Source organism: Leptonychotes weddellii, chromosome 10 (assembly GCF_054177405.1).
Source record: "Leptonychotes weddellii isolate Sample4059 chromosome 10, ASM5417740v2, whole genome shotgun sequence".
In the NCBI taxonomy this organism is placed as follows: domain Eukaryota; kingdom Metazoa; phylum Chordata; class Mammalia; order Carnivora; family Phocidae; genus Leptonychotes; species Leptonychotes weddellii.
In genome coordinates this window covers 44,505,995-44,525,823 of record NC_138378.1, presented here as the reverse complement: position 1 = coordinate 44,525,823, position 19,829 = coordinate 44,505,995, and the positions used below count along the sequence as shown (strand labels likewise).

The 19,829-nt window shown below is 38.7% G+C and overlaps 1 protein-coding gene across 1 annotated transcript in view; it reads left to right on the top strand.

The window, feature by feature from the left end:
* Positions 1-19,829, top strand: part of CCDC138 (coiled-coil domain containing 138) — a 129,813-nt gene that overhangs the window by 67,473 nt on the left and 42,511 nt on the right. The window contains exon 11 of the mRNA XM_081832298.1: positions 11,537-11,729. Within this exon, the coding sequence (XP_081688424.1) occupies positions 11,537-11,729 (193 nt within the window). The remainder of the gene's footprint in view (positions 1-11,536; positions 11,730-19,829) is intronic.

Sequence of the window (19,829 nt, the reverse complement as noted above, 5' to 3'; positions counted from 1 at the left end):
ACCTGACAGGAAATCAGAAGTCCTCATGTTACCTTTTCTAACAATACCCACTTTCCTCCTGCCCTACCCCTTCTTTAATTCCTCTAACCACTAACTTCTTTTTCTCCATTTCTATAATTTTGTCAAATCACAAATGTTATTTGAATGGACTAGTCAGTATGTAACCCCTTGAAATTGGCTTTTTTTCCTCTTAGCATAATTTGCTGGAGATCTGTTTTAAGTTTTGGCACTACTTTTTATTGATTCCATGATAGGAATGTACCACATTTTAACCACTCATTGGTTAAAGGAAACTAATTTTTGGCTATTATAAATGCTGTAAACATTGATGTGCTGGTTTTTGTTTATGAATAAGTTTTATTTCTCTGGGATAAATGTCCAAGAAATGTTATACGGTAGCTGTATGTTTAATTTTTTAGTAAACTGCCAAATTTTAAGAGTGATTTTATTAATTTACCCTCTCACTAGCAATATCTGAGTGATCTAGTTTCTCCATGACCTCACCAGCATTTAGTGTTGTTACTGTTTTTTATTTTCACCATTCTTAATAGTATTGTTTTCTCATTGGAGTTTTAATTTGCGTCTCTCCAGTGGCTAAACATCTTTTCATGTGTTTGCTTTCCACAGGTGTATCTTCTTCAGTCTATTTGTGTCTTTTGCCCATTATTTAATTGGACTCTTTGTTTTTCATTGTTCAGTTTTGAGAGTTCTTTATATATTTTAGATACTAGTCCTTTGTTGGGTATGTCATTTGGAAATATTTTTTTTCTTTCTTGTATTTTCATCCTCTTAACAGGGTCTTTTGTAGGGCTTTTAAATTTTAATGATTTCCAGTCAGTTTTTCCTTTTGTGGATGTTGCTTTTGGGGTCAAGTGTAAGAATTTGTTGCCTGACCCTAGATTGTGAAGATTTTCTCCTTTTTTTTTTTCTTAAAGTTTTATACTTTTGCATTTTACATGTGAGTCCATGTACAGTTTGAGTTAGTTTTGTATAAGGTATGAGATTTAGATCAAGGTTAATAAATGTCCAATTGTTCCAGCACCATTTATTGTAAAGCCTTTCCTTCGTCTGTACCGTTGTCAGTTGGGAATATTCTGTGGGTCTCTTTCTGGGTTCTCTGTTATGTTCCATGTATCTGTGTGTCTGTTCCTTTGCCAGTTCTATACTGTTGATTCCTGTACCTTTATAATATGTTTTGAAGTTAGGTATATTGATCTCTTCCCATTTTATTATTGTTTTTCAAAAATATTTTAATTATAATAGTTCCTTTGACTTTCCTTATAAATTTTAGAATAATCTTCTCTATCCACAAAATATCTTACAGGGATTTTGATAGGAATTGCATTAACCTGTATATAAATTTGAGAAAAATTGACATCTTTACTGTGTTGAGTCTTCCAGTTCAGGAACATGATATGTTTCTCCATTTTATTTAGAAATTTGATTTCTTTCATCCATGATATGTGGTGTTAAGCATAAAATTCCTGTACATTACTTGTTAGATTTTCAGCTGCATATTTAATGTTTTTGAGTGATTGCAGTTGTTGGTATTTTTAAAATTTTGGTGTCCATGTTGGTACTCTGTTCATTCTGTATCCTGTGACCATGCTCTTACTAGTTTTAGGATTTGTCCTGAAGATTCTTTGGAATTTTCTACAGTCATGGATCTGCAAATAGGAAAGTTTTTTGTTTTACTTTTTTTTCTTTTGACATGTATGCCTTTAATTTTTCTTTTGCATTAGCTACAATATCTAGGACTATGGTAAATATGAATGATAATGGACATCATTGGCTTGTTCTTGATCTTAGGGGGGAACACAGTGAGTCCTTCATTATTAATTATAATATTGGCTATAGTTTTATAGATGCTTTTTATCAAGTTTAGTTCCCCTTTATTCCTATTTCTCTGAGGTTTTTTTTTTTAATCATGAATGAACGTTGAAACTTTTTTCAAATAATTTTTTGCATTTATTGATATGACTGTGTGATTTTTTTTTCTTTAACCTGATAATGTGGTGCGTTACTGATTGGCTTTCAAATACTGAATTAGCCATGTTTTCCTGAAATAAACTCCACTTGGCCGTGTTGTATAGTTCTTTTTATATTTGCTGAATTCTGTTTGCTAATATTTTGTTAACGAGTCTATATTCATTAGGGATATTGGTCTGCAGTTTTCTATTCTTTTATACTATCTTTGTCTGGTTTTGTATCAAGGTAGTACTATGTTCATAAAATTAATTGGTAAGTGTTCCATCCTTTTTTTCTGAAAGAAATTAGATTTAGTGTTAATTCTCCTTTAGACTTTTGGTAGAATTCTTCCATGAAACTGTCAGCCGAGAGATGTCTTTTGGGGAGATTTTTTAAAAATTGTTTATTTTTTTAAAAAGATTGTATGTAGAGCGCCTGGGTGGCTCAGTCGTTAAACGTCTGCCTTCGGCTCAGGTCATGATCCCAGGGTCCTGGGATCGAGTCCCACATCGGGCTCCCTGCTCTATGGGGAGCCTGCTTCTCCCTCTCCCACTCTCCCTGCTTGTGTTCCTGCTCTCGCTATGTCTCTCTCTGTCAAATAAATAAATAAAATCTTTAAAAAAAAAAAAAAAGATTGTATGTATTTGACAGAGAGACAGCACAAACGGGGGGAGCAGCAGGCAGAGGGAGAAGCGGGCTCCCCACTGAGCAGGGAGCCTGATGTGGGGCTCGATCCCAGGACCCTGTGATCATGATCTGAGCCAAAGGCAGACGCTTAATTGACTGAGCCACCCAGGCGCCCTGGGGAGATTTTAAATTATGAATTCAAGTTCCTTAATAGTTATAGGGATATTATTAATTCATATAAGTGATTTGTAGAAGTTTATGCTTTTCAGGGAATGGAATGAACAATTTTGTCTAAACTGTTCAGTATATATGTGTAAAGTTTTTCATAGTATTCTCTTAATATCCTGTTGATGTCCTCAGTGTTTGTAGTAATACCTTCTATTTCATTCCTAGTATTGATAATGTGTGTCATTTTTTTTTCTTTCTTGCCAGAAGTTTGTTTTGTTGATTTTTTTAAAAGGACCATCTTTTTGTTTCATTATTTTATAGTTTTCATTTTTATCTCTTTATTATTTCCTTCCTTCTGTTTGCTTTGGATTTATTTTGTTCTTTTTTTAGGTTACTAGGTAAAAACTTAGATTATTCATTTGAGACTTTTTTTTTCTAACATAGTGCTATTTTTAGTGCTGTTTTTCTGTCAGCACTTCTTTAACTGTGTCCCACAAATTTTGATATGTTACATTTTCATTTCTTCCAATTTAATGTATTTTAAAAATTTCCCTTGAGACTTCCTCTTTGACCATGAATTATTTATAAGTTTGTTTTAGATATTTCTTTTACCTTTCTGTTTTTCTGGTTTGGTTGTATTGTTGACATTATTTGGCTGAGGATGTGTATTCTGCTCTTGTGTGGGTGTTCTATAAATGCAGATTAGATCCTGCTCGTTGATGGCGTTTTTTAGTTAGTTTATATCCTTGTTACTGTTCTGTCTAGTTGTATCTAGTGTTCAGAGAAGTGTTCAGCTATAATTGTGAATTTATATATTTCTCCTGTTTATCATTTTTGCCTATGTTTTGCAATTCTGTTGCTTTGTGCATATAAACTTAGGATTGTTACACGTTTTTAGTGGATTAACTCTTTTATGATTATGTAATATCTCTCACTGTACTTGGTAATTTTCTTTGCTCTGAGATCTCTGATATTAATATAAGCACTCTGCTCTCCTTAGATTCATGATGTCCTTTTCCATTCTTTTAATTTAGACCTGTTTGCATTGTTATATTTGAAATGAGTTTCTGTAGATAGCATGTAGCTAGATTTTGTTTTTTAATCAACTTTATCAAGTTCTGTGTTTTAATTGGTATATTTAGGTCATTTATATTTAATGTAGTTATTGATATGTTAGGGCTTAAGTTTGTTATTTTATTTTTTGTTTACTGTTTGTTTTTGTGTATCTTTTTCATTTCTCTGGGTTTTCTTTTCCCCTGCTTTGCTGTGGGTTACTTGAACATTTTTTAAAACTCCATTTTGGTTTATTTATAGTTTTGAGTATTTCTCTTTTTATAGTTTTTATATTAGTCCTTCTAGGTATCAGATTGTATATAGATAACTTACCACATTCTACTGGTGTTTTCATTTTGCTGATTCAACTGAAGTATAGACACCTTGCCTTTTGGGACGCCTGGGTGGCTCAGTTGGTTAAGTGGCTGCCTTCAGCTGAGGTTATGATCCCAGGGTCCTGGATCAAAGTCCCACATCGGGCTCCTTGCTCAGCGGGGAGCCTGCTTCTCCCTCTGCTGCTCTCCCTGCTTGTGCTCTCTCCGTCTCTCTCTCTGACAAATAAATTAAAAATAATAAATAAATAAATAAAATCTTAAAAGAAACCTTGCCTTTTTATCCCTTCATTAATCCACTCTCTATAATATTAATATCTTCTACATATATTTAGAATCACATTAGACAGGGTTATAATTTTTGCGTAACTGTCAAACTTAAAACTCAGAAGGAGAAGGAAAGTCTGTTGTATTTGCCCATATTTTGCTTACTGAGTTCTTCCTTCCAGATATTCCAAGGTTCTTCTTTTATTATTTCATTAATCATAGAGAACTTCTCTTAGGTAGCCTTTTAGAATAGGTCTGCTGATGACAAACTGTTTTAGTTTCACTTCATCGAGTGTCCTAGTTTCCTCTATATTCCTGAAGGATAATTTCACTGGGTTTGGATTCTGAGATGATAGTTCTTTTCATAAAATACTTGAAAAATGTTGTACTAATTTTTTCTAGACAACTTCCATGGCTTATGATAAGGAATCCACTGTTGCTTGAATTGCTTGCTTCGTGTATGTTAATTTCTCTGTTACTGCTTTCAGTTGTTTTCTTTTTTCTTTAGGTTTCATAAGTTGGTTATGATATATCTTGTTGATCACTTTGGATTTATCCTTTCTGGGGTTCGGTCAATTTCTTCAGTGTAAGATTTATTTATTTAGCCAATCTGGGAAGTTTTCAGCCATTATTTCTTCAAGTATTTTTTCAGCGCTACCTCATGCTTCTTTTCCTTCCAGGATACTGATTGGCAGGGTTACTAAATCTTTTGTTATAGTTCCTCAGTTCCTGGAATCTCTAATTTCCCCTCCATGGTTTTTGTTTTGTTTTGTTTTTTTCCAGTTCAGTGTTCAGATTGGGTAAATTCTGTTTTGTTTTGTTTTTTTTTTAAGGTTTATTTATTTATTTATGTGACAGAGAGAGACACAGCGAGATAGGGAACACAGCAGGGGGAGTGGGAGAGGGAGAAGCAGGCTCTCCGCAGAGTGGGGAGCCTGATGCAGGGCTCGATCCCAGGACCCTGGGATCATGACGTGAGCTGAAGGCAGATGCTTAACGACTGAGTCACCCAGGTGCCCCAGAATTCTGTTGTTTTAAATTCCAGTTAACCAGTTATTTCCTTGTGTCCTCCATTTTGCTGTTGAACCTATCCATTTTTTTGTTTGTATATTTTTTCTTTTTTAATTTAAATTCAGGTAAGTAAACATATAGTGTAGTATTGGTTTCAGGAGTAGAATTTAATGATTCATCACTTACCTATAACACCCAGTGCTGATCCCAACAACTGTCCTCTTTAATACCTATCAGCCATTTAGCCCATCCCCCCACTCACCTCCCCTCCAGCAACCCTCAGTTCTCTTAACAGTCTCTTATGGTTTGCCTCCCTCTGTTTTTATCTTATTTTTTCTTCCTGTGCCCTATGTTCATCAGTTTTGTTTCTTAAATTACACAAATGAGTGAAATCATATGATATGTATCTTTTTCTGACTGACTTTTTTCACTTAGCATAATACATTCTAGCTCCATCCACCTTGTTACAAGATTTCATTCCTTTTGATGGTCGAGTAATATTCCATTGTGTGTGTGTGTGTTTGTGTGTGTGTGTGTGTGTGTGTGTGTATACACACATATATACACCACATCTTCTTTATCTGTTCATCAGTCAGTCGACACTTGGGCTCTTTCCATAATTTGGCAATTGTCGATAGAGCTGTTATAAACATTGGGGTGTATGAGCCCCTTCGTTTCAGCACTTCTGTATCCTTTGGATAAATGTCTAGTAGTGCAATTGCTGGGTCATGGGGTAGCTATATTTTTATTTTATTTATTTTATTTTTATTTTTATTTTTTTTAAGATTTTACTTATTTATTTGACAGAGACACAGCGTGAGAGGGAACACAAGCAGGGGGAGTGGGAGAGGGAGAAGCAGGCTTCCCGCGGAGCAGGGAGCCTGATGAGGGGCTCGATCCCAGGACCCTGGGATCATGACCTGAGCTGAAGGCAGACGCTTAATGACTGAGCCACCCAGGTGCCCCAGGGTAGTTATATTTTTAACTTTTTGAGGATGTCCATACCATTTTCCAGAGTGGCTGCACCAGCTTGCATTCCCACCAACAGTGTAAGAGGATTCACCTTTCTCTGCATCCTCACCAACATCTGTTGTTTCTGATGTTGTTCAGTTTAGCCATTCTGACTGGTGTGAGGTGGTATCTCATTGTGGTTTTGATTTGCAGTTCCCTGATGATGAGTGATGTTAAGCATTTTTTCATGTGTCTGTTGGCCATTTGTATGTCTTCTTTGGAGAAATGTCTGTTCATATCTTCTGCCTATTTCTTAACTGGATTATTTATTTTTGGGGGGTTGATTTTGATGAGTTCTTTATAGATTCTGGATACTATCCTTTTATCAAGTACATCATTTGCAAATATCTTCTCCCAGTCTGTAGGCTGCCTTTTAGTTTTGTTAGCTGTTTCCTTTGCTGTGCAGAAGCTTTTTATTTTGATGAAGTCCTAGTTCATTTTTGCTTTTGTCTCCCTTGTCTCCAGCGATGTGTCTAGTAATAAGTTGTTGGGGCTAAGGTCAGAAAGGTTGCTGCCTATGTTCTCCTCTAGGATTTTGATGGCTTCCTGTCTCACATTTAGGTTTTTCATCCATTTTGAATTTATTTTTGCTTATGGTATAAGAAAGTAGTCCAGTTTCGGGGCACCTGGGTGGCTCAGTCGTTAAGTGTCTGCCTTCAGCTCGGGTCATGATCCCAGGTTCCTGGGATTGAGCCCCGCATCGGGCTCCCTGCTCCGCAGGAGGCCTGCTTCTCCCTCTCCCACTCCCCCTGCTTGTGTTCGCTCTCTCGCTGTGTCTCTCTCTGTCAAATAAATAAATAAAATCTTTAAAAAAAAAAAAAAAAGTAGTCCCGTTTCATTCTTCTGCGTGTGGCTGTCCAGTTTTCTCAACACCATTTGTTGAAGAGACTGTCTTTTTTCTATTGGATATTCTTTCCTGTATTGTTGAAGATTAGTTGACCATATAGTTGTGGGTCCAAATCTGGGTTCTTTATCCTGTTTCTTTATTCGATGTGTCTGTTTCTGTGCCAGTACCATACTGTCCTGATGATTACAGCTTTGTAATACAGCTTGAAGTCTGGGACTGTGATGCTTCCCACTTTGGTTTTCTTTTTCAGGATTGTTTTGGCTATTCGGGGTCCTTTCTGGTTCCATACAAATTTTTGAATTCTTTTTCTAGGCCCATGAAAAATACTGGTGTTATTTTGATAGGGATTGCATTGTGAATGTGTAGATTGCTTTGAGTAGTATAGACATTTTAACAATATTCTTCCAATCCATGAGCATGGAATGTTTGTGTTGTCTTCAGTTTCTTTCACCAGTGTTCTATAGTTTTCAGATTACAGATCTGTTATCTCTTTGGTTAGGTTTATTCCTAGGTATCTCATGGTTTTGGGTGCAGTTGTAAATGGAATTGATTCCTTCATTTCTCTTTCTGCTGCTTCATTATTGGTGAATAGAAATGCGACAAATTTCTGTACATTGATTTTATATTGTGCAACTTTGCTGAATTCATGTATTGTAGCAGTTTTGGGGTGGAGTCTTTGGGTTTTCTATATAAAGTATCAGGTCATCTGGGAAGAAAGACTTCTTCCTTGCTGACTTGGATGCCTTTTATTTCTTTTTGTTGTCTGATTGCTGAGGCTAGGACTTCAGTACTGTGTTGAACAATAATGGTAAGAGTGAGCATCCCTGTCATGTTCCTGACAGTAAGGGAAAAGCTCTCAGTTTTTCCCTATTGAGGATCTTTGCTGTGGGTCTTTTGTATATGGCCTTTATGATGTGGACGTATGTTCTTTCTATCCCTTCTTTCTTGAGGCCTTTTATCAAGAAAGGATGCTGTATTTTGTCAAATGCTTTCTGCATCTATTGAGAGGATCATATGATTCTTATCCTTTCTTTTATTAATGTGATATATCATGTTGATTGTTTTGTGGATATTGAATCACCCTGTAGCCCAGGAATAAATCCCATTTGATTGTGGTGAAAAATCCCTTTAATATACTGTTGGATTCAGTTAGCTAGTGAACCTCTCTGTTTTTAATTTTGGTTACTGTATTTTCAGTTATAAAATTTCCATTTGGTTCTTTATATTTTCTTTGGTAAGACTTTCTATTTCTTTGATGAAATTTTCTATTTTACATTTTTTTAAAAATGCATAATTATAAATTTTATCATGGCTGCTTTAAAATGTTTGTCAGATAATTCTAACATCTTTGTGCCATTGGTGTTGGCAGTTACTGATTTTCGTTCAGTTTGAGATCTTCCAGGTTTTTGTGTGATTAGTGATTTTTTATTGAAAACTGGACATTTTGATATTATAAGGCTCTGGGCCTCTTTTTTATCTGGCTTTCTTTTGACACTGCTCTTGCAGAGGAAATACAGGATGACTCTCTTTATTGCCTAGTTAAGTAGAAGTCCAGGTTCCCCACCAGGCTTCTATTGCTATCTGGGGGCGGCAGGGAGGGAGTTCTGGTTCCCACTAGGCCTCCACTGATATCTCCCTAACTGGGAGGGATGGGAGTGCCTCATTACTACCCCTCACATTGCATTCATGAACACCTTGTTACTGCCTGGTTGAGGGTAGAAGTGTAGGCTGTCCTTGGAATTTTGCTCATCTAGGTGGATGTTGGACCACAGATCTTTCTATGGTGTTTTTTTGGATTGTGGTTTTGTCTAAAAGTTTTTTGTCTTGGGGCACCTTGGTGGCCCAGTTGGTTAAGTATCTGACTCTTGACTTCGGCTCAGGTCATGATTTCAGCATTGTGAGATCGAGCCCCACATCAGGCTCTGCACTAGGCATGAAGCCAGCTTAAGATTCTCTTTTTCCCTCTGCCCCTCCCCCATCTAAAACTAAAATTAAAAAATGGAAGTTTTTTGTTTTGCAAGGCTGCTCTTTTCTTAGACTTTTGGCTAGAGAGAGCAGACTTATGTTGGGGCTTTTTTTTGTCTGTAGTTTCCAGGTTGCCAGCCTTTTCAGCTTCAAGCCTGAGAAATATGAGGCATCAGGAAACTTCTAGAATTTCTAATATTTTCTCCTATTTTTATACCAGGGTTTTAAAAAACATACGTATTATCTTTTCCTAATGATATTAAAAACTTATTTAAATTTTTTTTTATTTGAGTATAGTTGACACACAGTGTTAAATTAGTTTCAAGTATACAACATACTGATTCAACTTTTCTATACTTAGGCTTTGCTCATTACAAGTGTAGGTACCAAATGTCTCCATATAGCACTATTATAATATCATTGACTATATTCCCTGTGCTGTGCCTTTATTCCTGTGACTTATTCCTTCCATGACTGGAAGCTTGTATCTCCCTCTCCCCTTCACCCATCTTGCCCTTCTTCTCACCCCCCTTCCCTCTGGCAACCATCAGTTTGTTCTTTGTATTTAAAGATTGATTCCACTTTTTGTTTGTTTATTCATTTTTTTTTTTAGATTCCATATATGAATGAAATCATATGGTATTTGTCTTTCTCAGTCTGACTTATTTCACTTAACATAATACCCTATAGGTCCATCCATGTTGTCACAAATGGCAAAATCTCATCTGTTTTTTTGGCTGCATAATATTCCACTGTGTATGTATGTGTGTGTGTACATACACACACACACAACCCACACACCTTATCCAGTCACCTGTTGATGAACACTTAGGTTGCTTCCATATCATGGCTATTGTAAATAATGCTGCATAAACATAGGAGTGTATATATCTTTTTAAATTAATGTTTTTGTTTTCTTTGAGTAAATAACTAATAGTGGAATTACTGGATCATATTGTATCTTTTTTAATTTTTTGAGAAACCTCCATACTGTTTTCCACAATGGCTATACCAGTTTACATTCCTACCAATAGTGTATGAGGCTTCCTTTTTCAGATTTAAGGTTTATAGACCGTATATTTAAATTAGATTGCATTTGTTATGCCACTTACCACCCAATCATTGTGCCTTTTGATCCCCATAAAATCTCAATATATCTCTCTAATTTTATTTTATTTTTTTAATTATTATTTTTTTAGAGAGTGGGGAGGTGCAGAGGGTGAGAGAGAATCTCAAGCAGGTTCAACACCCAGCGTGGAGCCCAACACAGGGCTTGATCTCACAACCCTGAGATCATGACCTGAGCTGAGATCAAGAGTTGGACACTTAACTGACTGAGCCACCCAGGCACCCCTATCTCTCTAATTTTAATATGCTGAAATTCTAAAGCAAATACTTGTTACCCATATTTAAGTTACTTCTAAGTCTGGCTCATGCATTCTCATCTGTAGCAGTGTAAAATGGTTTTCCTTTATTTGGTTCTTAAAATATATGTGGAATATCATAAAAGCTTATATTATTTTAGAAGTATTTACATGTCAGTATTTCTGTTTTGCCCATTGTCTTGTTTTAGTTTATTCACCATGAGAATTATCCATGATTCTAAATTTTTTTTTAAGATTTTATTTATTTGAGAGAGAGAGAGCACAAGCAGGGAGAAGGGAAGAGGGAGAGGGAGGAGCAGGGAGCCCAATGTGGGGCTCGATCCCAGGACCCCGGAATCATGACCTGAGCAGAAGGCAGATGCTTAACCAGCTGAGCCACCCAGGCGCTCCAGAATTATCCATGAATCTAACCCAGTATTTTATTCTTCAGCAGGTGTTAAAAGTTAGTTATTAAAATCACTGTGATGGTTATGATCATAGTAAGCTGTAAAGCAGTGAGACCCTAGATAATCACTTTATAAGCTAACACTGTAAGATACACCCAAGAAACCATTTGTCAGTAATGGTGGAGGAGTGAAGAACCTATAGTGTCTACTTTTCTGTTCCTTTGATTTCTCTGCCAGAAACATATCATGATCTGATGTTCTTAAACATTTTCAAATTGAATCTTGTCTCAATTCTCCTAATTTTTTCTTAGTAGACTGCTCATTTCTTTTAGAAAAAGTCATAAATAATTTTAAAAAATTGATTATAAAATTACTTCTTTTTAATTTTGCATATTTCTAACCCATTTTTTAATTAGAAAAAAATTGACTTATTTTTAGTTTCTGTATTTGATTGTAGTATTTGAAATATATCATGGACATAAATAAATATAATAAGGTGGTACATATTTTTAACAGCATTCAACCATGACATCAACATTGAGGAGATTGGGTGAAGACATATTCAAAGGAGTAGTAACGAAGGGAATTCAAGATAATTCTTTAGAACATTCAGTGGAGAATAAACCAAAGACAGCTGCTTTCTTTAAGAGCTCCAATTTACCATTGAGATTTTTATCAACTTTAATTGTTCTCAAAACAGTCACTCAAGGTAAGCTTTTACTTGTGCTTATGGCATATTTTTTCATAAACAGAAGAGAATACTATATTGTGAAGTAATTCTTGCATAGTCAAATATGTTTTCCATTTTTAGAATGAGATTTTATAATGGTGACACATTACAATAAACTACTTTTATTTGCTGAATGTGAGAAAGTGGAGTAGTCCGTTGGATTGTTGTCTCCTCCCAGAAGACTTTATTGATTCCTTAGATCATGTTCGCACAATAACCTGTGCTTCCCACTGTCATTGCATTTACCATATAGTGTTGAAATTCCTAATTCGTTAATTTTTACTGGAGCAGGTGTTGGCAACCTGTAGCCCATTGTCCAGATCTGGCCCACCACCTGTTTTGTAAATAAAGTTTTATTTAAACACATGCATGCTCATATTTTACCTGTTGTCTAATAACTGTTTTTGCCTTACGACAGAGCTGAGTAGTTGGCAACAGAGACTGTATGGCCTCCTAGAAGCCTATATTATGATGTGGCCCTTTACAGAAAATTTTATCAGTCCCTACACTAGTTTGTAAGTTGATTGAAGAACAATATTGCCTTGTTTACTGTTGTATCCCCCTGCAACTAGCATAGTGTTTAATGTTTATAATAGTGAATAAGGAAATGAATGAATTAAAAATAATGTTTGTGTCAACAATAAAGTTGACTGTTTTTAATACAGTTTTGATAGACAGCTACAACGAGTTATGTTTTTGAATTACTAAATAGAATTTTTGTTAAAGTCATACCAAAATAGTGAAACATTAAATATGCCATCTTTTTATCTTTCCTGTTTGTTAAATTATGTAACTCAGTGTGGTTGAATTTTTTTTAGTGGGAAATGGCAATAATTTAATTTTACCACTTTCTCTGAAGTGTGTACTGTTTAGTTACACCTGATTATGGAATTCTACAACAACAATAACAAAAAATGAAACTATAACTTGCTTCTTAGTTTTTTCCTTATATTTATGGTTCTCATAGTTAAACAGATTGAGTGATAACTGTTTGAAACATCATTTATGAGAAGGGTGTATTAGTCCAAAATAAAGTTCACCACATATCAACATGCATTATAACATCATTTGATAAAATATAATATGCATTACTGATAAAACTAATGCAATAGAGAAATAAAACAAAAGATAGAATTAGGTGCTCTCTCTCACCATTCTGTGCAGTATAGTATTGGACATGCTGACCATTTTCAGTGAGCCATTAAAAAAAAAGAAAGATGAATATTGGAAAGGAAACTATTCATTTGTGGATACTCTGTATAAATTGAGGACATTCAATGAAACTAGCTAAGAAATTTATTGAATATAATGTGCTGTGTTCTGAATATTTGTGACCCCACAAGATTCATGTGGTAAAATGCTAACCCCTAGAGATGATGGTATTAGTAGTTGGGGCCTTTAGGAGGTGCTTAGTGAGTGTGGAGCCCTCATAAATGGAATTAGTGCCCTTATAAAAGAATCTCCACTGAGATCTCTAGCCCTTACACCTTGTGAGGACACGGAATGAAGGTTCAGGTTGTGAACCTTCACCATACTGGCGACTATACTGGCAACTTTGTCTTCGACTTCTCCACCTCCAGAACTGTGAGCAGTAAAATTCCTGTTGTGTATAAACTACACAGTCTCTGGTAGTTGTTATAGCAGTCTGATAGAATTTGTGTTTCAGAAAATGAGCTTCAGAGGAAATTCACAAAGTCTGTTGACTTTCAGTACTATCATTACCATCTGTGACTATCTATGGCTGTACAGTATGACTACTATGAATATCACTAACAAACAACAATAACATATAAAAAAGAAATCTTGCTAATATAAAAAACCAAAAAGTATAAAATTTGGATGTAAATCTAATTTGGTGTTTGTAAACTTCATCCTTTGTGAAATATAATAGGGTATAAATAAAGATATGGGTGGGGCACCTGGGTGGCTCAGTCCGTTGAGCGTCTGCCTCTTGGTTTTCGCTCAGGTTATGATCCCAGGGTTGTGGGATCAAGCCCTGAATCGGGCTCCGGGCTCGGGGGGAGTCTGCTTGAGAGTCTCCCTCTCCCTCTGCCCCTCCCCCCACTTGCATGCCCACTTGCATGCCCACGCATAGTCTCTCTAAAAATCTTTAAAAAAGGATATGAGTAAGTAATAGATGAGTGGACAGGGTAATAAAGATTATTGCTGGGTGCCTGGGTGGCTCAGTTGGTTAAACATCTGCCTTCGGCTCAGGTCACGATCCCAGAATCCTGGGATTGAGCCCCACATCGGGCTCCCTGCTCAGCAGGGAGCCTGCTTCTCACTCTGCCCCTCCCCGTGACCCTGCTCATGTTGTCTGTCTCTCGATCTCTCTCTCTCAAATGAATAAATAAAAAAATTTTAAAAAAGATTATTGCTGACATTAAATGGCAGAAATAAAGGACTTTTAGAGTGGGGGAGGGGCAGAGGGAGAGAGAGAATCTCAAGCAGGCTCCACACCTAGCACAGAGCCCGATGCAAGGCTTGGTCTCACAACCCTGAGCTGAAATCAAGAGTAAGATGCTTAACCAACTGAGCTACCCAGGCACCCCAGAAATAAAGGACTTTTATTCTTCCTAACAAATATATTAAAAATTATAAGATACTCCAAGTCGCTTCATGTAAAAATACCAATGAAAATTCAAGTATAGTGTGTGTAAGTTGAGAAAGCGGTAGGAAAGTTTGAAATAATACTTGCAATGAATGTAATAATTTAAAACAAGTAAAACAGCAACATGGGTAGTGGCTTGCCTTAGCAGATTTTAAAGCAACTGTATAGAGTCAAAGAAGAAGGCAAATTAGAAAGATCCTGAGCTCACCTCCTCCCATGGATACAGCAAATCTATGCAACTACATATAGAGCAACTCTTTGTGCTGATGACCTGAAGACTAGGAGAACAGCTGTTCCACAGCTAAAGATACGAGGAAAAAGCCACATCAAGAAGGGTAGGAGGGGAAGAGACATGGTCTGGTTAGGAACCTAACACGTGGTGTGGTAATCGAGAATCAGGAAGGACATCACAGGTGAAGAGACCTGCCTGAGGAGTGAGGAGTTCAAACCCTACATTTTTCACCCCCACCCCAAAAATCTGCACTGGGAAGAGAAGCCCACATAATGTCTGGATTTGAAAAATAGCAGGCCATAACTCTGGGAGGGCTAGAGGGAAATGGAGACTCTCCTCTTAAAGGGCTCATGCACAGTCTCACTCAGACAGCACAGGGCAGCTGTTTGAAAAGCACCTGGGCCGTAAGTGAAGGAGATTTATTGACTAATTTTAGGGCATGTGCTGGAGGGTAGGGATCTGTAGGAACTTTCTCTAGGAACAGAGTGCTGGCAGGTGCAATTTTTCTTGCTCTCCTTCAGCCTAGCTGGCATGATGCTGCCATGCCAGTTGACACTCTCCATCTGTCTTGATGGCACTGCTTTCCCTGTACCAGCATTCCCCTGTGGACATGCCTTCCCAAAGTACTTGCCCTGGCAGGCACATTTCTAAAGTACTTCCCACCATCCACCATGCCTGCAACAGTCAAAGATAGGCATCAACAGCCATTTCACACTGGTGATTGACCCCCACCAACCAGCCCAGCTGCAGCAGTTGCAGCTGGTCCTCTCATCCAGTTGTGCCAGGGCCAGACCCTCCCACCAGTGCACCCATAGTAGTCGTGGCTGGGCATTGGAGGCAGCTGGTCCAGCAGTCACCTCAGCCCACCACTTGGCATAGCAGTTGCAGCCCAGTCACAATAGGAATGTGTATGTAGCCCACAAGGGGACACCTTGAGGGTTGGGTTCTGGTGACCAGGGTGCATTGTGATTCTGGACCCCACCGGATGTTTTCTACATAAAGCCACTACTTTCAAGACCAGGGGATGTACTAACTTACCTAATACGTAGAAACACAGAAAGTCAGACAAAATGAGGAGGCAGAGGAGTCTGTTTCAAATGAAAGAGCAAGACAAAAACCTCAGAAAAAGATCTAAACAAAACAGAGATAGACAGTCTACCTGATACGATTCAAAGTAATGATCATAAAGATGATTCCTTAACTTAGGAGGAGAAACACTAGAGGAGTCAACCATAAATCAGAGGATGCAGAACAGCTCAGCAATTATGAAGACAGGGTAGTGGAAATCATCCAAGCTGAATGGCAAAAAGAAAAAAGGCTATAAAAAAGTGAGATAAGGGACCTCTAGGACAACATTAAGCATACTAATAATTACATTATAGGGGTTCAGAAGAAGAAGAGAGAAGGAGAAAGGGGTGGAGAGCTTACTTGAAGAAATAAGCTGAAAAATTCCCTAACCTGGGGCAGGAAACACATCCAGGTCCAGGAAATACAGAGAACTCCAAATAAGATGAACCCAAAGAGGTCCACACCGAGAAGCATAATAATTAAAATGTCAAAAATTAGAGGATTGACTAGGAAGATGGTGGTAGAGTAGGGGGAGTAAGCTTGCCTTGTTCCATGGCTATAACTAGATATAGCAGCATAAATAACCCATGAAATGATCTGAACACTGGCAGAACAGCCTCCACGAACTAAAGGTAGATAAGAGGCCACATCAAAGAAGGTAGGAAGGGCAAAGACAGGGTCTGGGAGTGCAACAGACCATGGCTGTCCATGTTGGGGAGAGAGCCAGTGGTGCGGAGAAGGGTGAAAACAGACTTTCACACTGGGGAGCCCACAAATGGGAAGGATGAATCCCCATAACATTTGCCTTTGAAAGCGAGAGGGGCCAAACTTCATGAGTTCTACACCAGTGAGAATGCCTGGAATTTTCAAAATTGGGAGGCTCGGCTCTGGGGGAGCTCCAAGGGTGTTTGGAAGTGGAGTCCCCACCCTTAAAGTGACAGCAGGACAAACAGCCCATGCAGATATAGCATAGAACCATCAGTTTGAAAAACTCTGGGGGTAGATGGGAGGGAGAGTGATTTGCTCATCCCAGAGCATGGCTTGGATAGACAGGGATCGTGGGGAGACCTCTCCAGGAGCAAAGGAGCTGGTAGGCACCTATCCCTCTCCTGCCCCTGCATAAACAACAGCCAGCATGGCATCGACACTCCATTACCCAGTTTGCTTACATCATAGCCTCTCACCCTGTGCTTTGGCAGATCCACCCCTCCCAGTCACACTCGCCTTAGTTCCAGCCTTGCAGGACCCATCCCCCAAAGGATTAGGGCAAACCCTGCCAACACATCTCCCAACCCACACATTTGTGGGACCTCAGTTCCGGTGGTGGCAGGGGCAAGTCTCATTGCTTGAGCAGACCACTGCACACCTTGTTAAAACACTCTCCACCCCTGCTGGGACCAAACACTACCCACAGTTGGCAGAGAACCTTTGCAGACAACTGGACTGAAGGGGCAGGGGGGCGGGAAAGAGGTTAACACTCAACAACAGAGCACATGCAACACACATAGGAGACACTCCCTGAGTGCCAAGCCCTGGGGAACAGGAGACGTGGCCCTGCAGGGCACTGTAGGACCTCTTCTTTATAAGGCTATTATCATTAAGAGCAAGAGAAGTAGCTGACTGTCCTAACACAAAGAAATAGACACACAGAGTTAGACAAAATGAGGAATCAGAGAATATGTCCCAAATGAAAGAACAGGACTAAACCACAGCAAGAGACCCAAGTGAAATGGATGTAAGTTATATGCCTGATAGAGAATTTAAAGTAATGTTCATAAAGATACTCACTAAACTTAAGAAAAGAGTGGAGGTGAAAACAAAAAGAAGAGTGGAGGACATCAGTGAGACTCAACACAAAGATAAAAATGAACCAGTCAGAGATCAAGAACACTATTAAGCAGCAGAAAGTAAAATTAAGAAAACAGTCCCATTTGCAATTGCACCAAAAACAATAAAATAACTAGGTATAAACTTAAAGAGGGGAAAGACCTGTACGCTGAAAAGATTTCAAACTTGACTACGAAGCTGTTATCAAAACAGAGTGGTATTGGCACAAAGATAGACACACAGATCAACAGAATAGAATAGAGATCCCAGAAATAAACCCACAGGTTACCTGGTCAATTAATCTGTGACAAAGGAGGCAAGAATATACAATGGTGGAAAAGAGTCTCTTTAATGAATGGTGCTGGGAAAACTGAACCACTTTACTATACCATATAAAAAATAAACTTAGAATGTATTAAAGACCTAAATGTAAGACCTGAAATCATAAAAGTAAAAGAGAACATAGGCAGTAAACTCCTGGACGTTGGTCTGAGCAATATGTTTTTGAGTCTGCCTCCTCAGGCAAGGGCAGCAAAAGCAAAAATGAACAATTGAGCCTACATCAAACTAAAAAGCCTTTGCACAGTGAAGGAAAACATCCACAGAATGAAAAGACAACCTCCTGAATTGGAGAAGATATTTGCAAATGATATATCTGATAAGGGGTTAATTTCTAAAATATATATAGGACTTAATACAATGCAACACTAAAAAGAAAATCTGATTAGAAAGTGGGCAGAGAATGTGAACAGACATTTCTCTAAAGAAGACATATAGATAGTCAACATCACTAATCAGGGAAATGCAAATCAAAACCATAGTGAGGTAGAGGGGAAAAGATGGCAGAGAAGTAGGGGACCCTATTCCAACTGGTCCCCGGAATTGAGCTGGATATCTACCGGACCACTCTGAACACCTATGATATCAGCCTGAGATGTAAGAAGATAGATCTGGATCTCTACAAACAGAATATCGCAGGCGGTTGGTTTCAAGGTACAAAATGGGAGCCGTGATTCCGCAGGCAGATATCAGAGGATAAAGAGAAGGGGGAGGGAGCCCGGCCATCGGGATCCTACACTGCCAGTGAGCGATAGCCTCCCACGCTGGGACTGGACACAGACTCGCAGACCCGTAGTGGCGGGAAATGGACTTTAGGGCAGCCCCCGGGACTGAAACTCCAAGCGGCATGGCCATGAGTGTGAACCGGGGGTGGCTGGTGGTTTTAGAAGCACAAAGGGCAGACACATGCCCCGACCTGGAGGCAAGGACTGGGAGTGCTGCTGAGGGGCACACAACCCAGGACGTGAAGTTTAAGGCAGCACACACAGAAACGGAGACAGTGTGGCCTGGAGGGCTCACTGAAGAACAGACTGCGATCTCTTTGCTCTGAGGCAGAGGGTTGGAAACGGTCTCCTCTGCTCTCTCAGAAGAGACGCAGAAAGCCGCCAGGGAAAGCCACCAGAGAACAAAAGCCCCCAAAAAACCGGATTTCACTGAGCCCATCCCCCGCCATGGGGCAGGGCAACTCTGCCCAAACAGGGATGCCTGAGTAACAGCACGGCAGGCCCCTTCCCCAGAAGACAGGCTGGGAAAACAAGAGCCCAGCAACCCTAACGTCCCTATAAAACAGGTGCATCTTGCTTGGGTTGTGGTCACTAATTTGGACTCTATACATTCCCTCCTCACCCATCAACAGAATGACTAGGAGGAGGAACCCCCAAAATAGGAAGACTCAGAGATTATGACTTATGCCACAGATTTACAAATGGATACAGATATAACCAAGATGTCGGAGATGGAATTCAGGCTAGCAATTGTGAAGATGATAGCTAGAATGGAGATATCAATTAATGGCAACATAAGAGTCTCTAAGGACAGAAATGAAAGCTGAATTGGCAGAATTTAAAAATGCTATCAGTGAGATCCAGTCTAATCTAGATAATCTAACAGCTAGGGTAAGTGAGGCAGGAGAACAGATTAGTGACCTGGAAGACCATTTAATAGATAAAAAGGGAAAAGAGGAGGCCAGGGAAAAACAACTCAGAATCCATGAAAATAGAATCAGAGAAATAAGTGACACCATGAAACGTTCCAATGTCAGAATTTTTGGGATCCCTCAGGGGGTGGAGAGAGAAAGGACTAGAAGATATATTTGAGCAAATCGTAGCAGAGAACTTCCCTAATCTGGGGAATGAAACAAACATTCGTGTCCTAGAGGCAGAGAGGACCCCACCCAAGATCAAGGAAAACAGGCCAACACCCCAGCATGTTATAGTAAAACTCACAAATCTTAGAACAAAGGAAACCATCTTAAGGGCAGTTAGGGGGAAGAGATTCCTTA